At 47.9% G+C, this 24,733-nt stretch overlaps 1 protein-coding gene across 4 annotated transcripts in view; it reads right to left on the bottom strand.

Moving 5' to 3' along the window:
• LOC115158599 (pre-B-cell leukemia transcription factor 1) overlaps positions 1-24,733 on the bottom strand; it is a 106,488-nt gene that overhangs the window by 5,930 nt on the left and 75,825 nt on the right. The window contains exons 3-9 of one of the 4 annotated variants that reach the window (XM_029707757.1): positions 10,798-11,045; positions 9,764-9,826; positions 6,506-6,696; positions 4,898-5,033; positions 3,731-3,890; positions 2,789-2,901; positions 2,237-2,326 (exon numbers count right to left, since the gene is read on the bottom strand). In XM_029707757.1, the coding sequence (XP_029563617.1) occupies positions 2,237-2,326; positions 2,789-2,901; positions 3,731-3,890; positions 4,898-5,033; positions 6,506-6,696; positions 9,764-9,826; positions 10,798-11,045 (1,001 nt within the window). The remainder of the gene's footprint in view (positions 1-2,236; positions 2,327-2,788; positions 2,902-3,730; positions 3,891-4,897; positions 5,034-6,505; positions 6,697-9,763; positions 9,827-10,797; positions 11,046-24,733) is intronic. The other 3 variants (XM_029707758.1, XM_029707759.1, XM_029707760.1) reach the window with 3 other exon arrangements.

Below are 24,733 nucleotides of genomic sequence, written 5' to 3'. Positions count from 1 at the left end.
CCCGTTATTTCAGGCAGAAGAAAGTCTGTAATAAAAAATGGAGCAAAATAAAAGTCTTAAAATGTCTGACTTTGGTGACACTCTGTCTATTTCCTAACTGTAATTACTGCTCTAGTCTACCACAAATCACATTATGCATCTGCTCAGTCATTATCAACACAGAGGGGAGGCTTTTCATCGTGTAACAGATAGATAGGACATATTCCCGACCTCTCTTTCTCGTGTCTTTCTCTCTCTCTCTCTTCTCCGTCTGTAAAGCTGGACGAGCACAAAGGTCATTCACTGTTTCTAAGCTGACAGCTTTCCTGGGCTTTACTTTGTGAATAGGTTTGATACTGAAGTAAATCTGTCATTTTTAACACAAATACTATTGAAGTATATTGCTGCAGAGAGACAAAGGAAATAAACTACATAGTAATCAAACCCACTCCAGAATACTAAAATGTATAAATAATTTATTATATCTCCCCAAATCCTATACTGAGAACGGGGAACCATATTTTATGTGCTATTTTATTAGAACATTTAAAAATATATATATAAAATGTCCTCTGCTCTTAAATGTTAATTCCAAAAATCACTGGTTAGAACCGCTTACCATTCAGATAAGATGATATCCTTCTCTTACCATACAGATAAGATGATATCCTTCTCTTACCATACAGATAAGATGATATCCTTCTCTTACCATTCAGATAAGATGATATCCTTCTCTTACCATTCAGATAAGATGATATTCTTCTCTTACCATTCAGATAAGATGATATCCTTCTCTTACCATTCAGATAAGATGATATCCTTCTCTTACCATTCAGATAAGATGATATCCTTCTCTTACCATTCAGATAAGATGATATCCTTCTTTTACCATCCAGATAAGATGATATCCTTCTCTTACCATCCAGATAAGATGATATCCTTCTCTTATCATACAGATAAGATGATATTCTGCTCTTATTATGCAGTAAGAGGCTATTTTAAGGCTATGAACATGTGTGGAAAATAACATATTGTAACATTTTAGGATATAGTGGAGCAAGCAGGCGTCCAAGGATAACGATATCCATGAGGTCAGAGTGCTGTCTGAGAACAGCGCTTGAAAACTTTAGTACTGCTCTCTCAGGGTTATCACAGCCTGTTCTGTGGGAGGGAGACGAGCGGAGAGCGAGCCATGGAGGGGTATTTGAATACACTACATACATGTTTTTTTTCACAGGAGACATTTCATCTCATTATCATACGGCCATTGAGGCACGACGAGTGAGGCTTAGGGACGTGAGAGGAAGCCAGCAGCCGAGCTGCACGGCTGTGTGTGACTGTGACCGTCCTCTCTCGTCCTCGTCGTAGCTTTCACCGCAGCACGCCGCCGCAGCTCGCTGTCAGGGCCATTAGAGTGGTGGGAGCATGATCTGAGCAATTCGCTTGGATTGCTGTCCTAAGTCCACACTCCGCTCTCTTGTGTCTGTCTTATCGATTTCCCCTTTTACGACACGGGTTGTCGCTGTGAATTTCCCTGCTGTTTGCAGCCGCCAGCTAACCTCCCCCCTTCTTCCCCTCCTCTTCCCCCACCCTCAACCAAAACACACACACACACTCACTCTCCTTCCCCATCTCCTAAAAGATAAGAATGAAATATAACATGATGGAAATATGCCCCCATGTTACGCCCCCGGTGCTTTATCTAGGGTTAGCGCTTTGTTTATTTGTATTTTTAATGTGACTGCTCTGGGGTTGCTTTGATAGGATTTTAACCGGGCCTCTGGACCTGCAGTGATAATCAGGGTCAGGTGGTCGGCGGGGGCGTTGGGGGGGAGGGGCCCCCGAGCCGCACGTCGCAGGAGGTGTCACCTGCTTGTGCCGTCCCTGCACAGCTACATGGCCGTGAGTGGCTGCAGGTGCTGCGGGAGAGCTGATTGAACTTGTCAGGCTCAGCCGGCTGTGCCGTGTGTGTGTGGCCAGCCCAATGCTGTTCTGTCGGCCAGCCCAATGCTGTTCTGTCGGCCAGCCCAATGCTGTTCTGCCGGCCAGCCCAACGCTGTTCTGCCGGCCAGCCCAACGCTGTTCTGCCGGCCAGCCCAACGCTGTTCTGCCGGCCAGCGCGTTGCTCTTGGCATGACCGATACAGGAGCAATCAACTAGGTGACTGTGGTGGAGCTGAGACAAACCCTACTAAGTGTCATTCTGAGCCCTATGGCTTTGAAATAATTGGTAGGGAAGAGAGTTGTTTTCTACTGACATTGATGCTCTGTTGACTGTACATCTGGCTGGCTGTGAGGCCCTCACTGTATCCGCCTGTCTGACTGATAACATGGCGAAGGGTATCCACCTGAAACACAACACAGGAACACAGACAACGCAAGGTCAGAGCAGACAAGACAAACACAAAGACCAGAAGGAAAGTAGTATTATAATACAGTTCAGGCAGAGAAAACGCACATGAACTACATCCAGCCATTGACAAGAAGAAGCAAGATAACCAAAACATTATGTATTTAGAAGACTGTCGAAAGGATGAACTAATGGCATATAAAAAGAGCTGCAGAGAGTATTACATTATTTTCATCACTACACTCACTGTAAGCATGTTTTAGTAACAATTGTGGATAACAATACCTTGAAAACCCTATGTAGTGGTGGTATTAGGAGCCCAAAGTGAACCAGACACTAGAGCAGTACTGAGATTCCTGTGGTGCGATTAAGATAGATTACAAGGCCTGTTCTTCGGGAAGTGGGTCTGGGGCAGTTTCTATAGTAGTGTCTTCTGCACTGCTTAGTTATATGGCCCTACCTGTGACTGCACGTTGGCTCCAACCTGAGCACCTTGGTACGAGTCCCCATTGAGAGACTGCACGCTCATGAACAAGTCGCCAGAGTTTGACATGTTAAAAGAGCCAGCAGAACCTGGAAGAAGAAAGAGGGAGCACTGGAATCACAGAGCAGAGCGAAAGAGGAGCGAGCAGAGCAGGATTCAGCCACTTTGCCCCGTCCAGGGTTGGCCCCATCCAGGGTTAGACCCGCCCAGGGTTAGACCCGGAGAAGCACCATGCAAAGTGTTAATAGAGCTTAAGCTGGAGTTAGAATATAGAGCTAGAGTTAGAATATAGAGCTAGAGTTAGAATATAGAGCTAGAGTGAGAATATAGAGCTAGAGTTAGAATATAAAGCTAGAGTTAGAATATAGAGCTAAAGTTAGAATATAGAGCTAGAGTTAGAATATAGAGTTAGGGCTAGGGCAAAAGTGAGCAGACAGATTAGAGAGCGGCAGCATAATGCTGAGGGAAAGGTGAGTCAAACATCGACATCAGGGGAGGTTGTTGTTGTTGTGCCCATTTGTCACTATGAAAGTAGAATGATAGTATGTTTCTACAGTCAAAATGCTTAGCGTCATGATATGTTATGTGTTTCTGTACAAATGTTATTCATGGTCAACAAGATTAATTCATTCATTAAATTTGTAAATGAAAATGGTACAACAAAAATGTAATGTTCTGACAGTGTAAAAGAGTAAGTATTGAGATAAAATAGGAGAAAAGCTGTGTTAATTGAAAAGAAAAACAGCAGGGCAGAAATCATTGATATGGGGCCCAGGTATCCTACTCTTGGACAAAGCCTTTTTTCTTTTTTCTATTTTGAAGAAAAATATCCTTGTCTCATATAGAGAGTTTATTCAGAGCCTTCCATATATTGTAGCCTATCTTTAAAAAGGGTAACCCATTGGTATTGTTCTTTACCTGCAGAATTTGGGGTGGAGGGCGAATTAGCCTGGCTTCCATGTGAGGATACGTTGGTTGCGTTGACTGCAGTTTTGGCAGCATACATATTGGCTTCTTCCTGGAACTTTCCAATGTTTTTCTTGTATCTGATTCTTTTGTTTCCAAACCAGTTGGAAACCTGTACAAACAATGTGCAAATTGTCAATTATTTTGTTAAACAAATCATTTCCCACATTTCTAATGAGCAAATTGTGAGCGTGAAATCAGAATCAGAATGAGTTCTGCATGCGTGGCCTTCCACTGTCTGGCATATCATATATATGACAGTGAAGGAAGACTTTTCCTGCATCCCAAATGGGCCCTGGTCAAAGGTAGTGCAGTATAAAGGGAAAAGGGTGCCATTTGGGACAGCCTTTGAGGTAATAGTGAGTGCTCCCGCTGGCTACATAGACCAGTGCTGTGAATCCACATTAGTGGCAGAAGGGAATGATTGCCAATAACAGTCTAATTATGTCAGTATGACTGCAGCTATAATCAGAGCTCACGCTAGCACCAATCAGTCAACACCCGCTAGCTAACACCCATTACAGCTAATGGACTCCCCGATGAAGCTACCGGGATAAGCCAGCTAGCGCTAACGATAAACAACATTAAAATGAAAAAAATAATCAATCCTGTTGCAAAGTTTGAAACAAACGCAGACAGAAGGTAGGTTATTTTATTACAGACCCAGGAACACAGAGGTTGTGTCCCAAATGGACCCCTATTCTCTATGGGCATTGGTCAGAAAGGGCTTTGGTCAAAAGCAGTGCATTATAGGGAATAGGATGCAATTTGGGGCACAGACAAAAGCTCAGCTAATCATTCAGACACTGAAGCACGTTGTTTTCATCAAACGATGCCCAGATGCATCCTCAAAATCATTTTACATAAACTTAATGAAACCGTTTGAGGAGATTACCCATTTCCGAACGATGGATGAAAAACACAGAACATTACTGCTGTTTACCTTGTATTGTTAGTGCAATCTAAATAACATTATCAATCATCATATTACACTATCAATGTAGTCCCTGAGATGTATCCTTTGAATTAATAAAAGAATAATAAATAATCCACTACTGTCTCTAGGCCTGTTCTAGGTGTAGTGTGGTGTTCCTGTAGACAGGTGGTGCTGTACTGTACCTGTGAAACTGTGATGGAGCACTTCTTGGCCAGCTCTTCCTTGGCCTCCTCACTAGGGTAGGGGTTAGACAGGTGGGAATAGAAGTACTCATTCAGGATCTCTGTCGCCTGCTTGTTGAAGTTCCGTCTTTTCCGTCTGCACGGAGAATGATAGAGATTGGTTAGTTAGGACCAGAAGAAACACCGTGCACATTACATACCGTTCAGAGGGCCTGGTCAATCTAATGCCTGCATACAGTAAATGCGTCAAAGCCACTTGCGGTAAAAAGCAAAACTGGGGCACCCCATACAGTAACAATACAACTGCCACCCAATTCAATTCAATACATTCAATACAGCTGCCTAACCTGGTATGAAAGATGTTCTCAGAGGTTCACAAATAGAAATAAACACTGCCTGCAAATCCTGACAAACAACACAACACTACTTTCTTATTAAAAGATAGACAATGTGCTGTAAACATGACCCGTTCAGCTCACTGACTCCTCCATCTCTTCCTCCATCTCCACCCTCTATTAGGTTATGTCTGCATGTGCCACATCTCATGAGAGAGTTTTACATAAGCTGGGAAGGGAACCCTGTAAAATGTTTGACTCCGTGCATCGGATCAACTGACTGGTTAGAGAGATTTGTGCTGAAATCTCCACCCCGCACTCCAAAAGCCTGCATGAGAATATGTAAATGAACACAGCATGGTGTTAGGGCAGGCTGCAGATTAATCAGTAGAGCTGAGACTGGTAGAGCAGTGCCCCTCTCTCTCTCTCTCTCTCTCTCTCTCTCTCTCTCTCTCTCTCTCTCTCTCTCTCTCTGGCTATCTATCTCTCTCTCTCTGGCTATCTCTCTCTCTCTCTCGCTCTCTCTCTTTCTTTCTCTCACTGTCTCGCTCTCTCTCGCTGTTTCACTCTCTCTTGTTGTCTCTCTCTCTTTCTCTCACTGTCTCTCTCCCTCTGTCTCTCTCTCGCTGTCTCTCTCACCCTCTCACTTAAAGCCCTTCCCTTGCCTCCCTCCCTGCACCAGCACCACAGCCACAATCATTTACAAAATAATAGTTGAGGATCTTTGTGAGAAGAGCAAAAGCCTAATTTAAATGTTATGCGTCTGACTCCGACTCTGAATTAGATTTATCCTTGGAGAAATGTATGCAAATCCAAAACATGCATCAAAAGAAACAAGCGATTATATTTAAAAATGGAAAACATTTAGCGTTATGGAGCCTTGAGAGAGGAGAGGATTGTCAGTGTCCAAGCAGCAACCTCGTATGTGCTGGTCCAAATGGCTCCCAGAGATGTACTGTCTGTAGGCTCAAAGGCTTGGAAGATTTTGGAAGATCAGTTGTGATGTTGTTGTATAGAGTGGTGGTAAGCTGTAAAATAACCTGCTGTGGACATTACTTGTTTTCTGTATGCTACTATAAAAAAAACTTTATGTGAATATTGCACTTACAGGTAGGGACATGGCTAGCTACGCAAGTCAACAAAACATTGCAGTGGTACAGTGACTTTGTATGTGGTCATTTGTACAGCTGTAAACACACACACACACACACACACACACACACACACACACACACACACACACACACACACACACACACACACACACACACACCTGGCATCGAGGAAGCGTGAGCGTAGGATCATGACTGCTTCGCAGGTGCTTTGTTTAAGCTGCATCTGGATGGAGCTGAACTTGCGGTGGATGATCCCCACCATGCGCTCTATCTCCTTGGGAGAGATGGGCCGCGTGCGACTCTGCTCCCTCAGCAGGTTCATCACATGGGTTGTGAACTCGTTACAAGCCTGCAGAGGGGGGAAGAGACAAACAGAGAGAGAAGGTGAACAGATAAATGGTCATTTAGTCAATTAGCAGACACTGTTATCCAGTGTGACTTCAGTTTATTCTATCTAGACCGTCAAAATAAATGTTTTTGGTGAGAGTGCCCATAGCAGCCTCACGATGGTGGAGAATTACTGCATTGCTATTGTAAGACCTTGCCATATCTTTTACTGTTAGACTAAAGCCAGTGTCTGCATGCAGAGTGAAATTATACATGGTATTCTAAATGAATCAATGTCTTGCACATAGACAGAAAATAAAAATGAGATGGAAATCAAGCAGTGTTTAATGCATGCAGTTCTGGGGAATGCTTCCACGTTGGGAAGCCAAGGAGGAATATAAGTGGTGGCATTTTTCATATTAAACAGAAGTGGCGATGGCAACTGGAAGTGTCGTCTTTAAAAAAAAGGAGACATTGGGAACTGACAGCTGCTAGTCCCTGCTGACGAGCAGCACACCTCCTCTTCTCACCGCAGCCGAGTCGCAGCCGAGAGGCTTGAGAGATGAACATGCCATGATGTTATACTCATCCTCCTGTGTGGCACCAGGCGTGAACCTGACATGATATTCCAGTATACCTCTGTCTCTCTCCCTCTTTCGGACCCTGTATTTTTCTCTTTCTCTCTAACTCTCCCTCTTTCCTTGTCTCTCCTATTCTCCTTCTTTTAATCGCTCTCTCCCGCTCTCTTTTTTTTATCTCGCTCTTTCTCTCTGTCCCTGTCACTATGCAATGTCTGTCATTTTACACTTCTCAAAGGTCTTTATTGACATGAAAGCAATAGTTATAAACGCAGCAGGGATGTGAATGAAGAGAGACAATAAACACAAAAATGACTGTACAATGAATGTAAATTACAGTGAATAGGTGGTTATGATATGAGAGGTAAGGTGCAGAGTGGTCATGGTGTCACACAGTGATGTATGGGGATGACAGTGAAGCCATCTGGCACAGGCCCAGATAGATTAGAGACATACAGTGCCTTCAGAAACAATTCACACCCCTTTTTTCCACATTCTGTTGTGTTACAAAGTGGGATTCAATCAATTGTAATTTTTTTGTCAATGATCGACACAAAATACCATGGAAGAAAAATTATAACATTTGTCAAGTAAAACACTAATATATGTTGATTAGATAAGTATTCAACCCCTGAGTCAATACATGTTAGAATCACCCTTGGCAGTGATGACAGCTGTGAGTTTTTTGGGGTAAGTCTCTAAGAGCTTTCCACACCTGGATTGTACAATATTTGCACATTGTTATTTTTTTTATTCTTCAAGCTCTGTCAAATTGGTTGTTGATACTTGCTAGATAACCATTTTCAGGTCTTACCATAGATTTTCAAGCAGATTTAAGTAAAAACTGTAATTCACTGTCTTCTTAGTAAGCAACTCCAGTGTAGATTTGGCCTTTTGTTTTAGGTTATTGTCCTGCTGAAAGGTGAATTAATCTCCCAGTGTCTGATGGAAAGCGGCCTGAACCACATTTCCTCTAGGATTTTCCCTGTGCTTAGCGCCATTCTGTTTCTTTTTTATCCTGAAAACTCCCCAGTCCTCAACTATTACAAGCATACCCATAACATGATGCAGCCACCACTACTGTATGCTGGTACTCAGTAATGTGTTGTATTGGATTTTGCCCCAAACATAACACTTTGTATTCAGGACAAAAAGTACATTTCTTTGAGACATTTTTTTGCAGTATTACTTTAGTGCCTTGTTGAAAACAGGATGCATGTTTTGGAATATTTGTATTCTATACAGGCTTCCTTCTTTTCACTCTTTCAATTAGATTAGTATTGTGGAGTAACTACAATTTTGTTGATCCATCCTCAGTTTTCTCCTATCACAGCCATTAAACTCTGTAACTGTTTTAAAGTCACCACTGGCTTCATGGTGAAATCCCTGAGCAGTTTCCTTCCTCTCATGAGTCTATGCAACTTATTATGTGAAATTTTACTCCGTAACTTATTTAGACTTTCCATAATAAAGGGGTTGAATACTTATTGACTCAAGACATTTCAGCCTTAAATTATTTTGTAAAAATGTCAAAAAACATAAATCCACTTTGGATTTATGGGGTATTGTGTGTAGGCCAGGCTGTAACACAACAACATTTTACATTTTGTAACACAACAAAATGTGGAAAAAGTCAAGGGGTGTGAATACTTTCTGAAGGCACTGTACGTCATGATGACAGCATTGGTTAACACACACGCAGACCTAGCACAGAAACGTATAGCCTGGTTCATGTGTACAGTATGTGGGTTAACGCAGACCTAGCACAGAAACGTATAGCCTGGTTCATGTGTACAGTATGTGGGTTAACGCAGACCTAGCACAGAAACGTATAGCCTGGTTCATGTGTACAGTATGTGGGCCTTATCTGAAACAAAACGCATGCAAACATGGTTGAGGTAGTACAATGTTCTGCTTGGGATTCTACTGGAAGTATTATAAGCTTGCAGACATTCTGTCCCCTGTTGGCCTGTCGCATTGCATAAATTACAAATAAACTTCTTGAAAAAATAAATAAATAAAAAATACATTTAAAAACCTGGTAAAGCTGTTAGCAAAGCTACTAATAAATTGTGGTAATAAATCATGAGTGAGTTATAGTATTTTGTCTCCCTAAGCAACACTACTGCTTTACAAGACTGGGTTGCCATCCAGTTCTAATCCTGACCCTGACACTGGGAGTCTGTTCACTATCGCTGAGATTGCAAGGGGAGGGAAGTGTGGTATAAAGTTCTGGTTTTGAAAGCTCTGGGTTGTAAATAAAATCACAGGAGCCAAGTTCACATTGGATTCTGAATAGATTCAGTTACTCCTAATCCAGCTTTATTAAAACTAGCCAGATGTGAAAAAATGTACTTGATTCAAGACATCCTGAATAAAATGTGTCTATTTGGTAAAAAACCTAACCAAAGTAAAAAAGAATAATGTTGTTAAATTAATCATATTATGACTATAAAATATAGTATATATCTTTAGTGTATGGGAGGGCAGTGGTCTGCAGTGGAGGAGTACCTTGTTTCCGTTGCCATGACTCCCTGTGTAACTCTCCCCCCTCCATCCGCCATGGGATACCATCTTAAATACAGTATATTACATATATATTACATATAATATATTATTATATAGTACATTGTCAGCATGTGATGGTGGCATAGTCACAGGACTGTTTCCCACACTACTCCCGACTGCTACAGCCCTGCCTATTGTATGTGGCTCCAGGGTGAAGTTTCCCCTAGGTACAGATCTAGGATCCGCTTCCCTTCCCCCAATCCTAACCTTAACCAATAGTTGGGAAAATGTAAAACTGACCCAAGATCAGCGTCTAGAGGGAACTTCACCCTACTCCACCGTATGTATGTTTCAGGATGGCAACCCTGTCTATAGACTAGACTAACATCACAACACTCTGGCTTTGCTTTTTAAGATGAATGAAAATGTAAGCAGTGTCTAGAGCTATACAGAAAATACATCTGCATTTCATCTAACAGGGCATGCATTCATTCCAGCCAGTCAGGGCTTCATGTTTGACTGTGTGCATATTGGTTTGGAAAGTAGACATAACGCTATGCAGTAAAATCCACTCTGATTTATTGGCACGGTACATAATGACACGGAGGAGAAGAGAAGGAAACTGCACATTACATGGGGATTCAATGGGGATGAGAGAAAATCTGTCAAATATATCTTTAGATGGATGCCATAAATGTAGAAAGTCTCCTAATTTGTTATGTAAATATCAGAAATGAAGTTGCCTTTCTATTGTTTCTGACTGGTGACGTGTCATCAACATGAATGGACATGAGTCAGTGGGTTACAACACTGTGTTGCAGTGGGGTTAGCAGGGCTTGGATGGGTTTAAAAGGATCATTAGCCTGAAGTAGTAATATGGATGGCAGGTAGTCATATGTTAATAAATAATCACTGTGATGGGAATGGTGATGGAGGAGCTGGTGTGTTCGGGTTACAGGGTTAGAGTATGTGATTATGGTAAAAGGCACCAAAGACAGTAGTTCTCTGAGGGATGAGTGTATCCTGTCCACTCTCACCTGTTCATATTTCTCCAGTTCTGTGTGGTAGATCTGTCTGATCTGAGAGAGCTTGGCTCTGTAGTCCGAGTGTTCCGCTGAGTTATCCGCTCCTGCCCCGCCTCCTGAGGCTGCAGCTGCAGCTGCAGCCGCTGCAGAACCGCCCCCCTTCTCCGGTCCAGACACGCCCTCCGCCAGCAACATGTTGTCCAATCGCATGAGCTGGGCATCTGGAGGCTCCTCCTCCTGGGCGCCACGGATACTCAGCACTACAAACGACAGGAAGGGGTCAGAGGTTAGACGCCAGTCACGCAGGTCCCCAATCACAGCAGCGTAACACCGTAACAAGCTGTCGGCTGTAGGCAGCGCTCCACGCCCTGCCTGATTCCACACCTGTCACACACACACCACGCCTAACACGCCTAACACACCTAACACACACATACCGCGCCTAACACATCCTCTTCCTCTGGCCTGAAGAGCAACAGTGCAGCAGAATTGTTTTCTTTTCACCACAGTAACACCTGGTGGTGCATCCATGTGGACTGTAAAAGCCATCAGTATGTGTGGCAACAAGTAAAGAGCAGGCTCAGACTGAGACTTCTGAAGTACAGTGTGTAGTGTAGCTTGCAGTAGAGGTATGTAGTGTAGCTGAAGTGTAGCTGGCAGTAGGACCTCACTGTCTGGACGGGGTTCATCCATTTGATAAATCACCTGCCTCTTTATGGCTCATGCCAGAACAAAGGCTATGTAGCTAAAGACTCTGGCAAGGCTGCACATAATAAAACTCAATTTATATCATTTCATTAACTTAAAATGCAACTTCAATAATAAATACCAGAGCAGAGGCCAACACTGTTTGATATTCAATAAAGTATGTAATAAAACTATTTGTGATATTGGATGAATAAATAAACCAATACTATAATTGGGGGTTATCCTCTGAGAATGAATGAGGCATCTTCTCTGAGGACTCAGATAGCATCCCAAATGGCACCCCATTCACTTTATAGTGCACTACTTTTGGCTAGGGCCCATAAGGTTCTAGGGCACCGGAGGCTGCTGAGGGGAAGACGGCTCATACTAATGGTTGGAACGGAGTGAATGGAATGGTATCAAACACATGGAAACCACATGTTTGATGTGTTTGATAACATTTAATGTATTCCGTTCCAGCCATTACTACGAGACCGTCCCTCCAATTAAGGTACCACCAGCCGCCTGTGGAATAGGGTGCCATGTGGGACACACACTCTGTGTTGGTGACATCATTGGTATCTTAGACGCCATATGTCAGTATTGGGACACAATGAACTGTGGATAATGGCTGTTTTGTACTTGATTTCAAGTTCAGTCTGTAAATTTAACGTTGCAAACACACACTAATTGATGCTCTTACAGTGGTGGTAGGTTACTATTGCTACAATACCGTAACAGGGATGTTGTGTAAGAGCTGAAGCCTGTCATTGAGCGATAGTAGACAGTGTGAGGTCAGAAACAGAGCACTGGACTTGGCAGTGTGTGTGGAGTGGCAGAGCCAAGGTATATTCATGCTGTTCCATTTCCTTCCTCTAGAGGTCTCCCTTGCTGTTCTTTAGGGTAGACATGACCAACCTTCCTTGTTCACAAATGACACATGCTACGTCCTCCTACTATTCAAGAGCCATGAGTCTATCCATTCCAATTACAAACACCTTCTCTCACTGTCCATGAATTCAAAAGGTTAACAGGGAAGACAAGTGCATCAAAAGCAGCAAACACAATGTCATTACTTCCAAGGCTACAGCCACTTATGCAGTGTGTGTATATGACTTACTGACTTTAAGGCCAATGTGTGTCGATTGCCATTTAAAATGTAACACTCCTTCCATGTCTCATTGTCTCTGAATGAAAGGGGACAGGCAGGGAACACTTCATTAATCCAGAGACAATGGGAGTAGCCTGGTGCATTAACCCCAGACTAGACCGCTGCCCTGGGATGGGCTGGCTAGCTGACTGGCTGGGCTGTGTGGGGTGTCAGCGGGATGAGAAAGAGGCCGGCTGTACAGCCAGAGGGAGGGTACCCCCGCCGCTCTCCCCTACACCCCCCCCCCCTCAATCCACTCGCTTTAACTAGACTGGAAATGCAAATGCTGTGATAGTTGATGAGTGGGAGAGAGAAGAAGAGGTCAGGGGTTCAGGCCGTGGGCCCAGCGGGAGGTAGATTGAGTCGCGTTGCCTAGTAGATTGAGTATATGGGGGGAGCATTGGGAAGCGCTGGTCTAGGGGCTGGGGGGGGGGGGATCTGGAATGGGAAACCCCTGGTTGTGTGCATCTGGAATGGCACCATATTGCCCTGGTCAAAAGGAGTGCACTATACAGGGAATAGCGTACCATTTCAGATCCTGTCTGGTGCATTTCTAAACCCAAATGATGTGATCCAAAACTCTAATAGGCCTGTCTATACTAGTTCATATATATGTAGAAGACCTACTCCCCTACCACAGGTACTACTCCCCTACCACAGTACCTGCTCCCCTACCACAGGTCCTACTCCCCTACCACAGTACCTGCTCCACTACCATAAGACCTGCTCCCCTACCACAAGGCCTGCTCCCCTACCACAGGTCCTACTCCCCTACCACAAGACCTGCTCCCCTACCACAGGTACTACTCCCCTACCACAGTACCTGCTCCCCTACCACAAGACCTGCTCCCCTACCACAAGACCTGCTCCCCTACCACAGGTCCTACTCCCCTACCACAGGACCTGCTCCCCTACCACAGGACCTGCTCCCCTACCACAGGCCCTGCTCCCCTACCACAGGACCTGCTCCCCTACCACAGGCCCTGCTCCCCTACCACAAGTCCTGCTCATCTACCACAGGTCCTACTCCCCTACCACACCCTCTACTCCCCTACCACAGGACCTGCTCCCCTACCACAGGTCCTACTCCCTTACCACAGGTCCTACTCCCCTACCACAGGGCCTGCTCCCCTACCACAGGGCCTGCTCCCCTACCACAGGGCCTGCTCCCCTACCACAGGGCCTGCTCCCCTACCACAAGTCCTGCTCACCTACCACAGGTCCTACTCCCCTACCACAAGGCCTGCTCCCCTACCACAAGACCTGCTCCCCTACCACATGTCCTACTCCCTTACCACAAGCCCTGCTCCCCTACCACAGGTCCTGCTCCCCTACCACAGGACCTGCTCCCCTACCACAGGACCTGCTCCCCTACCACAGGACCTCCTCCCCTACCACAGGCCCTGCTCCCCTACCACAAGTCCTGCTCACCTACCACAGGTCCTACTCCCCTACCACACGATCTACTCCCCTACCACAGGACCTGCTCCCCTACCACAGGACCTACTCCCCTACCATAAGACATGCTCCCCTACCACGGGACCTGCTCCCCTACCACAGGTCCTACTCCCCTACAATAAGTACTGCTCCTCTACCACAGGACCTTCTCCCCTACCACAAGGCCTGCTCCCCTACCACAGGACCTGCTCCCCTACCACAGGTCCTACTCCCCTACCATAAGTACTGCTCCCCTACTACAGGACTGGCTCCCCTACCACAGGTCCTACTTCTCCACCACAGGACCTGCTCCCCTACCACAGGTCCTACTCCCCTACCATAAGTACTGCTCCCCTACTACAGGACTGGCTCCCCTACCACAGGTCCTACTTCTCCACCACAGGACCTGCTCCCCTACCACAGGTCCTACCCCCCTACCACAGGCCCTGCTCCCCTACCACAAGTCCTGCTCACCTACCACAGGTCCTACTCCCCTACCACAAGGCCTGCTCCCCTACCACATGTCCTACTCCCTTACCACAAGCCCTGCTCCCCTACCACAGGGCCTGCTCCCCTACCACAGGACCTGCTCCCCTACCACAGGCCCTGCTCCCCTACCACAGGACCTCCTCCCCTACCACAGGCCCTGCTCCCCTACCACAAGGCCTGCTCCCCTACCACAAGACCTGCTCCCCTACCACATGTCCTACTCCCTTACCACAAGCCCTGCTCCCCTACCACAGGTCCTGCTCCCCTACCACAGGACATGCTCCCCTACCACAGGCCCTGCTCCCCTACCACAGGACCTCCTCCCCTACCACAGGCCCTGCTCCCCTACCACAAGTCCTGCTCACCTACCACAGGTCCTACTCCCCTACCACACGATCTACTCCCCTACCACAAGTCCTGCTCACCTACCACAGGTCCTACTCCCCTACCACAAGGCCTGCTCCCCTACCACAAGACCTGCTCCCCTACCACATGTCCTACTCCCTTACCACAAGCCCTGCTCCCCTACCACAGGCCCTGCTCCCCTACCACAGGACCTGCTCCCCTACCACAGGCCCTGCTCCCCTACCACAGGACCTCCTCCCCTACCACAGGCTCTGCCTCCCTACCACAAGTCCTGCTCACCTACCACAGGTCCTACTCCCCTACCACACGATCTACTCCCCTACCACAGGACCTGCTCCCCTACCACAGGACCTACTCCCCTACCACAAGGCCTGCTCCCCTACCACAGGACCTGCTCCCCTACCACAGGTCCTACTCCCCTACCATAAGTACTGCTCCTCTACCACAGGACTGGCTCCCCTACCACAGGTCCTACTTCTCCACCACAGGACCTGCTCCCCTACCACAGGTCCTACCCCCCTACAACAGGTCCTACTCCCTTACCACAGGTCCTACTCTCCTACCACAGGCCCTGCTCCCCTACCACAGGTCCTACTCCCCTACCACAGGTCCTACTCCCTTACCACAGGTCCTACTCCCCTACCACAGGTCCTACTCCCTTAACACAGGTCCTTCCCCCCCTACCACAGGTCCTACTCCCTTACCACAGGCCATACTCCCCTACCACAGGCCCTGCTCCCCTACCACAGGTCCTGCTCCCCTACCACAGGTCCTACTCCCTTACCACAGGTCCTACTCCCCTACCACAGGCCCTGCTCCCCTACAACAGGTCCTACTCCCTTACCACAGGTCCTACTCCCCTACCACAGTACCTGCTCCCCTACCACAAGACCTGCTCCCCTACCACAAGACCTGCTCCCCTACCACATGTCCTACTCCCCTACCACAGGACCTGCTCCCCTACCACAGGACCTGCTCCCCTACCACAGGCCCTGCTCCCCTACCACAGGACCTGCTCCCCTACCACAGGCCCTGCTCCCCTACCACAAGTCCTGCTCATCTACCACAGGTCCTACTCCCCTACCACACGATCTACTCCCCTACCACAGGACCTGCTCCCCTACCACAGGTCCTACTCCCTTACCACAGGTCCTACTCCCCTACCACAGGGCCTGCTCCCCTACCACAGGGCCTGCTCCCCTACCACAGGGCCTGCTCCCCTACCACAGGTCCTGCTCCCCTACCACAAGTCCTGCTCACCTACCACAGGTCCTACTCCCCTACCACAAGGCCTGCTCCCCTACCACAAGACCTGCTCCCCTACCACATGTCCTACTCCCTTACCACAAGCCCTGCTCCCCTACCACAGGGCCTGCTCCCCTACCACAGGACCTGCTCCCCTACCACAGGCCCTGCTCCCCTACCACAGGACCTCCTCCCCTACCACAGGCCCTGCTCCCCTACCACAAGTCCTGCTCACCTACCACAGGTCCTACTCCCCTACCACACGATCTACTCCCCTACCACAGGACCTGCTCCCCTACCACAGGACCTACTCCCCTACCATAAGACATGCTCCCCTACCACGGGACCTGCTCCCCTACCACAGGTCCTACTCCCCTACAATAAGTACTGCTCCTCTACCACAGGACCTTCTCCCCTACCACAAGGCCTTTTCCCCTACCACAGGACCTGCTCCCCTACCACAGGTCCTACTCCCCTACCATAAGTACTGCTCCCCTACTACAGGACTGGCTCCCCTACCACAGGTCCTACTTCTCCACCACAGGACCTGCTCCCCTACCACAGGTCCTACCCCCTACCACAGGTCCTACTCCCTTACCACAGGTCCTACTCCCCTACCACACGATCTGCTCCCCTACCACAAGTCCTGCTCACCTACCACAGGTCCTACTCCCCTACCACAAGGCCTGCTCCCCTACCACAAGACCTGCTCCCCTACCACATGTCCTACTCCCTTACCACAAGCCCTGCTCCCCTACCACAGGGCCTGCTCCCCTACCACAGGACCTGCTCCCCTACCACAGGACCTGCTCCCCTACCACAGGACCTCCTCCCCTACCACAGGCCCTGCTCCCCTACCACAAGTCCTGCTCACCTACCACAGGTCCTACTCCCCTACCACACAATCTACTCCCCTACCACAAGTCCTGCTCACCTACCACAGGTCCTACTCCCCTACCACAAGGCCTGCTCCCCTACCACAAGACCTGCTCCCCTACCACATGTCCTACTCCCTTACCACAAGCCCTGCTCCCCTACCACAGGTCCTGCTCCCCTACCACAGGACCTGCTCCCCTACCACAGGCCCTGCTCCCCTACCACAGGACCTCCTCCCCTACCACAGGCCCTGCTCCCCTACCACAAGTCCTGCTCACCTACCACAGGTCCTACTCCCCTACCACACTATCTACTCCCTTACCACAGGACCTGCTCCCCTACCACAGGACCTACTCCCCTACCATAAGACATGCTCCCCTACCACGGGACCTGCTCCCCTACCACAGGTCCTACTCCCCTACAATAAGTACTGCTCCTCTACCACAGGACCTTCTCCCCTACCACAAGGCCTGCTCCCCTACCACAGGACCTGCTCCCCTACCACAGGTCCTACTCCCCTACCATAAGTACTGCTCCCCTACTACAGGACTGGCTCCCCTACCACAGGTCCTACTTCTCCACCACAGGACCTACTCCCTTACCACAGGTCCTACTCTCCTACCACAGGCCCTGCTCCCCTACCACAGGTCCTACTCCCCTACCACAGGTCCTACTCCCTTACCACAGGTCCTACTCCCCTACCACAGGTCCTACTCTCTTAACACAGGTCCTACCCCCCTACCACAGGTCCTACTCCCTTACCACAGGCCATACTCCCCTACCACAGGCCCTGCTCCCCTACCACAGGCCCTGCTCCCCTACCACAGGTCCTACTCCCTTACCACAGGTCCTACTCCCCTACCACAGGCCCTGCTCCCCTACCACAGGTCCTACTCCCTTACCACAGGTCCTACTCCCCTACCACAGGACCTGCTCCCCTACCACAGGTCCAACTCCCCTACCATAAGACATGCTCCCCTACCACAGGTCCTACTCCCCTACCACAGGTCCTACTCCCTTACCACAGGTCCTACTCCCTTACCACAGGACCTTCTCCCCTACCACAGGTCCTACTCCCCTACCACAGGTCCTACTCCCCTACCACAAGACCTGCTCCCCTACCACAGGTCCTACTCCCCTACCACAGGACCTGCTCGTCTACTACAGGACCTGCTCCCCTACCACAGGGCCTGCTCCCCTACCACAGGGCCTGCTCCCCTACCACAGGTCCTGCTCCCCTACCACAAGTCCTGCTCACCTACCACAGGTCCTACTCCCCTACCACAAGGCCTGCTCCCCTACCACAAGACCTGCTCCCCTACCACATGTCCTACTCCCTTACCACAAGCCCTGCTCCCCTACCACAGGGCCTGCTCCCCTACCACAGGACCTGCTCCCCTACCACAGGCCCTGCTCCCCTACCACAGGACCTCCTCCCCTACCACAGGCCCTGCTCCCCTACCACAAGTCCTGCTCACCTACCACAGGTCCTACTCCCCTACCACACGATCTACTCCCCTACCACAGGACCTGCTCCCCTACCACAGGACCTACTCCCCTACCATAAGACATGCTCCCCTACCACGGGACCTGCTCCCCTACCACAGGTCCTACTCCCCTACAATAAGTACTGCTCCTCTACCACAGGACCTTCTCCCCTACCACAAGGCCTTTTCCCCTACCACAGGACCTGCTCCCCTACCACAGGTCCTACTCCCCTACCATAAGTACTGCTCCCCTACTACAGGACTGGCTCCCCTACCACAGGTCCTACTTCTCCACCACAGGACCTGCTCCCCTACCACAGGTCCTACCCCCTACCACAGGTCCTACTCCCTTACCACAGGTCCTACTCCCCTACCACACGATCTGCTCCCCTACCACAAGTCCTGCTCACCTACCACAGGTCCTACTCCCCTACCACAAGGCCTGCTCCCCTACCACAAGACCTGCTCCCCTACCACATGTCCTACTCCCTTACCACAAGCCCTGCTCCCCTACCACAGGGCCTGCTCCCCTACCACAGGACCTGCTCCCCTACCACAGGACCTGCTCCCCTACCACAGGACCTCCTCCCCTACCACAGGCCCTGCTCCCCTACCACAAGTCCTGCTCACCTACCACAGGTCCTACTCCCCTACCACACAATCTACTCCCCTACCACAAGTCCTGCTCACCTACCACAGGTCCTACTCCCCTACCACAAGGCCTGCTCCCCTACCACAAGACCTGCTCCCCTACCACATGTCCTACTCCCTTACCACAAGCCCTGCTCCCCTACCACAGGTCCTGCTCCCCTACCACAGGACCTGCTCCCCTACCACAGGCCCTGCTCCCCTACCACAGGACCTCCTCCCCTACCACAGGCCCTGCTCCCCTACCACAAGTCCTGCTCACCTACCACAGGTCCTACTCCCCTACCACACTATCTACTCCCTTACCACAGGACCTGCTCCCCTACCACAGGACCTACTCCCCTACCATAAGACATGCTCCCCTACCACGGGACCTGCTCCCCTACCACAGGTCCTACTCCCCTACAATAAGTACTGCTCCTCTACCACAGGACCTTCTCCCCTACCACAAGGCCTGCTCCCCTACCACAGGACCTGCTCCCCTACCACAGGTCCTACTCCCCTACCATAAGTACTGCTCCCCTACTACAGGACTGGCTCCCCTACCACAGGTCCTACTTCTCCACCACAGGACCTACTCCCTTACCACAGGTCCTACTCTCCTACCACAGGCCCTGCTCCCCTACCACAGGTCCTACTCCCCTACCACAGGTCCTACTCCCTTACCACAGGTCCTACTCCCCTACCACAGGTCCTACTCTCTTAACACAGGTCCTACCCCCCTACCACAGGTCCTACTCCCTTACCACAGGCCATACTCCCCTACCACAGGCCCTGCTCCCCTACCACAGGCCCTGCTCCCCTACCACAGGTCCTACTCCCTTACCACAGGTCCTACTCCCCTACCACAGGCCCTGCTCCCCTACCACAGGTCCTACTCCCTTACCACAGGTCCTACTCCCCTACCACAGGACCTGCTCCCCTACCACAGGTCCAACTCCCCTACCATAAGACATGCTCCCCTACCACAGGTCCTACTCCCCTACCACAGGTCCTACTCCCTTACCACAGGTCCTACTCCCTTACCACAGGACCTTCTCCCCTACCACAGGTCCTACTCCCCTACCACAGGTCCTACTCCCCTACCACAAGACCTGCTCCCCTACCACAGGTCCTACTCCCCTACCACAGGACCTGCTCGTCTACTACAGGACCTGCTCCCCTACCACAGGTCCTACTCCCCTACCATACGTACTGCTCCTCTACCACAGGTCCTACTCCCCTACCACAGGTCCTACTCCCCTACCACAGGACCTGCTCCCCTACCACATGTCCTACTCCCCTACCATGCGTACTGCTCCTCTACTACAGTAACACAGAGGAGTGTACTAGAACAATACATTTCCTGTGGTTACCACCACCTCATAAATACTGAATCGGTAAAGTGAGTGTGAAACTGGGTTGAAAGACTGTAAAATATTATAACCCGGTGAAAAAATGTGTAGTACCATATCGTCACCTATAATTGTTCATAGGATCATACCACAGGAATACATTTGTGAAATAGTGGGAAAGATTCAGAGAACAGATAGATACGTTACTACTTACTGTGTGCAAGGTAAACTACATTTTGGAATATGAGTAAACCCGGATGACTAAACCAAGTCTTTTGTTTACTGCAAGTTCACATGATCTTTCCTGTCCCTTGGTTAAAGGACAGGGATAAAGAGTTCCCACTAAATCACACATTTAACAGCATTTTGGGACTCAAAGAGCACACAAAAGCTAGGGAGGAACCTCTTTTCCTTGCCACTTCTCAGATGTTTGCAGCTGAAAACTAAGGCTCACGGATTTCTTCCCAAAGTCATAAAATGTCTAGACTGTCAAATGAAAATGGAACATAAAGAGTGTGTCCCAAATGGCACCCTATTCACTTTATACGGCACTACTTTTGACCAGAACAAGTAGTGTACTATATAGGGAATAGGGGGCCATTTGGGACACACACCAAGAATTCCCTCCTGTGTTCACGCAATGATTCGATTCTCATCTGCCAAGTCTCGAGCTTAACATTCACAGTGTTTATTTTACTTGGCCTGAAGTACCTCCCCCGTCTTATAAGATAGCGACTGTTTCACTGCAGGTCAGAGCTTCTAAGATCTTGCTCGTAGAAAAAAAGAGAGAGGGGAAATACTTGATCCACATTTAGAGAGTGAACTAAGAAAAACGGTCAGCAACAAAACGCACCAGAAAAATGTAAGATGCAGTTGATACTGTAGTAGAAAGTATTTATTTGTGGAAGGTTATGGGCTAGGGAGACATGAATAATAATATTTTTGTATGAATAAATACAAAATGTGAAATTTAGTTAGCATAATCTGAACATTCATTTAGCTACAAAGACATAATTGTTTTTTTGAGCAATACAATAGCTACAAGAAACTGTCACTGTTCCACCCCTTAGTTCCCCCTTAATATCTGTCTCCTGGGTTCCCCTTGGAGTTATTTTGCCATTTGGTTAACACAGCCAGGAACCCCAGAGGAGCATTATCAGGCAGTATGGTAGACAGAACCAAAGGACCTGCTGCAGTGTGTGTTTGCCTCAAAGGATATAGGAGTATATTTAGGTATGTGTAATATAATTTACAATATTGGAGTTATTTGGGTATTTGGTTTCCATAGACAGGAAGCCCATAGGAGCAGCAGGCAGAACCAGGGAGCTGGGACCTGCCTTGTGTCTGGCTGCATCTGTCTGGTCTGAAGAGGATGCTGCCCTGATGGAGACAAATTGTGATTTATTTATTCCGCCCTGAACCTAAAGCACATCATTAAAACCAGGGAATGGATTATCTTAAACAAATAAAATGAATAAAGAAAAGAAAGAAGGGAGAGAGAACAACATGCTTCTGTAAAACCGTCTTTGCTGTGGGTTATAATTACACGAGTCAATGAGAGCCACTTTATTGGCTAATGGCAGGCTAATTGATTCATCCTAATGTTTCCCAGCCATGGGTCTGTTCTGCTCTGCTTCAGACCTGGGTTAAAATACTATTTGAAATAATTTAGCTGGGCTTGATTGAGCTTGTGAGGCGCAATAGACCAACACAAACTGCTAACTCCCGGCAGGCTAAAGCAAACACTACAAGTATTTGAAAGATTTCAAATAGCATTTGAACCCGGGTCTGCTCTGCTCTCATCTCCTCTCCCTGTCCAATAGTGCTGCTGAACTTACTTAGCCACCATTGAGGGTTCTCATAGGGATAAACAATTAGCCCCCCCTCCTATCTACGCCCCCTCCTCCTTCTATCTCCCCTCCTCCCCCTTCTTTGTGTGTGTGTGTGTGTGTGTGTGTGTGTGTGTGTGTGTGTGTGTGTGTGTGTGTGTGTGTGTGTGTGTGTGTGTGTGTGTGTGTGTGTGTGTGTGTGTCTGTGTGTGTGTGTGTGTGCATTCCTCTCCACCGACGTCTCTGACATGCAATTCCCACAAGGTAGGCGATAAGCCAGCCTTTATGCCTGCACAGCATAATATTGTGCCTATCTATCTATCTATTTATCTATTTATCTATCTATCTATCTATCTATCTATCTATCTCCCTCTCTCTCAATTTCAATTCAATTCAATTCAAGGGGCTTTATTGGCATGGGAAACATATGTTAACATTGCCAAAGCAAGTGAAGTAGATAATATACAAAAGTGAAATAAACAAAAAGTAACAGAAAACATTACACTCACAGAAGTTTCAAAAGAATAAAGACATTACAAATGTCATATTATGTATATATACAGGTGTTTGTCCCCCTGTGTGCTGAGGGTGTCAGGTTCTTGTCCGGTTCTGGCATTTAGGTCACCATAGACTAGTACATGTCCCCGAGCCTGGAAATGATTGATTTCCCCCTCCAGGATGGAGAAGCTGTCTTCATTACAGTTTTTCTCAGTCGCTTTTGTGCATTTCTTAGATCAAAAGTGCCATTCTTGATACTACTTGTACAAATTCCAAATCATCTAGTCACTTGTGCACATCATTAAAGCAATTTCTTATTCCTTTGAACAAATTGCAATTGCTTTTGTACATATTGCAATTGATAATGTACAAGTGTCAGCTTTTTTCCACATTTTCAATTGCTCATGTCATGTTGATCAAAATATAGTAGATGGTTCTCTGTTGAATAGTCTTACCCCTCAAAACATCTAGGCATTAGTTCCTTGCATAAGCCATTACATGCAAAATTGTTGAACTATTTGTCATAAACTGTCAAGCATAGTTTTACACATTTCTATTAGACCTTTTGTACAAAAACGTGAATTGATGAATGGTGCAGGTGAAATTGACCCTCACTCATGAAGGAATGTAAAGTGTTAGTTCAACCAACAATCAGCCAGTTGTCTAAATTTCTCAAAGGTGCATCTCATGAATAATCAATTGGCAAGCAGATATAGACAGACCACAACACAGAGTTGCAATTTTCCAATAATGGATGGACCAGGAAACGAACAGGGTCAACAGCCAAGAGGAGGAAGAAGAGGAGCAAGGATGCGTGGTGGAAGGCAAAACAGAGGAAGAGGCAGAAGAGGACATAGGCGCATATCTGATGACATAAGGGCCATTATTGTAGACCGTGTTGTCAATCATGGCCTTACAATGGCTGAGGCGGGTCGAAGGGTGCAGCCGAATATTGGGAGATCAACCGTGTCCTCAATAGTTCAAACGTTTCGAAGAGAGAACAGTTATGTCCACCAATGTACAGTGCACAGTTACTGTATATAAGCAGTATACTGTATACTTCCTACAATGCTTCATATTACAGTAGTCCACTTGTATTTCACAGCATACAGAAATATACTCTATACAGATACATACTGCACCTTACATGCACCCACCTGTATGTTTTACAGTAAAATGTGTGTTCGCATAGTTTGTCTATGTGAAAGTGTGCGATGCATCACTGCATTTTTCCCCACATAGGACTGCAAGATTACCTCAAACCGGTGGCAGAGGACGCCTTTTCACACCTCAACAGGATGAGGCTATTTGCACCATGGTCCGAGCAAACAATGCCATGAGACTCAGGGAAATACAAAGGACCGTTATAGAAGACAACGATGTCTTTGAAAACATCCATACGGTTAGCATCTCAACCATCGACAGGGTGCTGCATAGAAATCAGATGAGTATGAAACAGCTGTACCGTATACCATTCCAAAGGAATGAGGACAGAGTTAAGGAGCTACGGTACCAGTATGTACAGGTAAAACATATATCTATGTAACTACTTTACAGCAACATTTTATAGTGATACATAGTACAGTAAGCATAAACTGCACACATTTCCATTGCTGTGGAAGGAACATGCAATATATGTACATTTTATGTCACTCTTCCTTACCAAAACAAATTCAACTGTGTGTTCTGGGATATAGCGTATAATGGAGTTGGAATCAAGTGAACCCTCTCACAACGTTGTATACGTGGATGAGGCTGGCTTCAACCTGACCAGATGCAGAAGGCGGGGTGGGAATATCATCGGTCACAGAGCTACTGTGGATTTGCCAGGCCAACGGGGAGGAAATATCACCATGTGTGCTGCTATTTCAGAGCATGGTGTCCTAACCCATATCCCCCTTA

Source organism: Salmo trutta, chromosome 22, assembly GCF_901001165.1.
Source record: "Salmo trutta chromosome 22, fSalTru1.1, whole genome shotgun sequence".
NCBI lineage: Eukaryota > Metazoa > Chordata > Actinopteri > Salmoniformes > Salmonidae > Salmo > Salmo trutta.
Note: the sequence above shows the minus strand (reverse complement) of the source record. Positions and strands in the feature narration are given on the sequence as shown.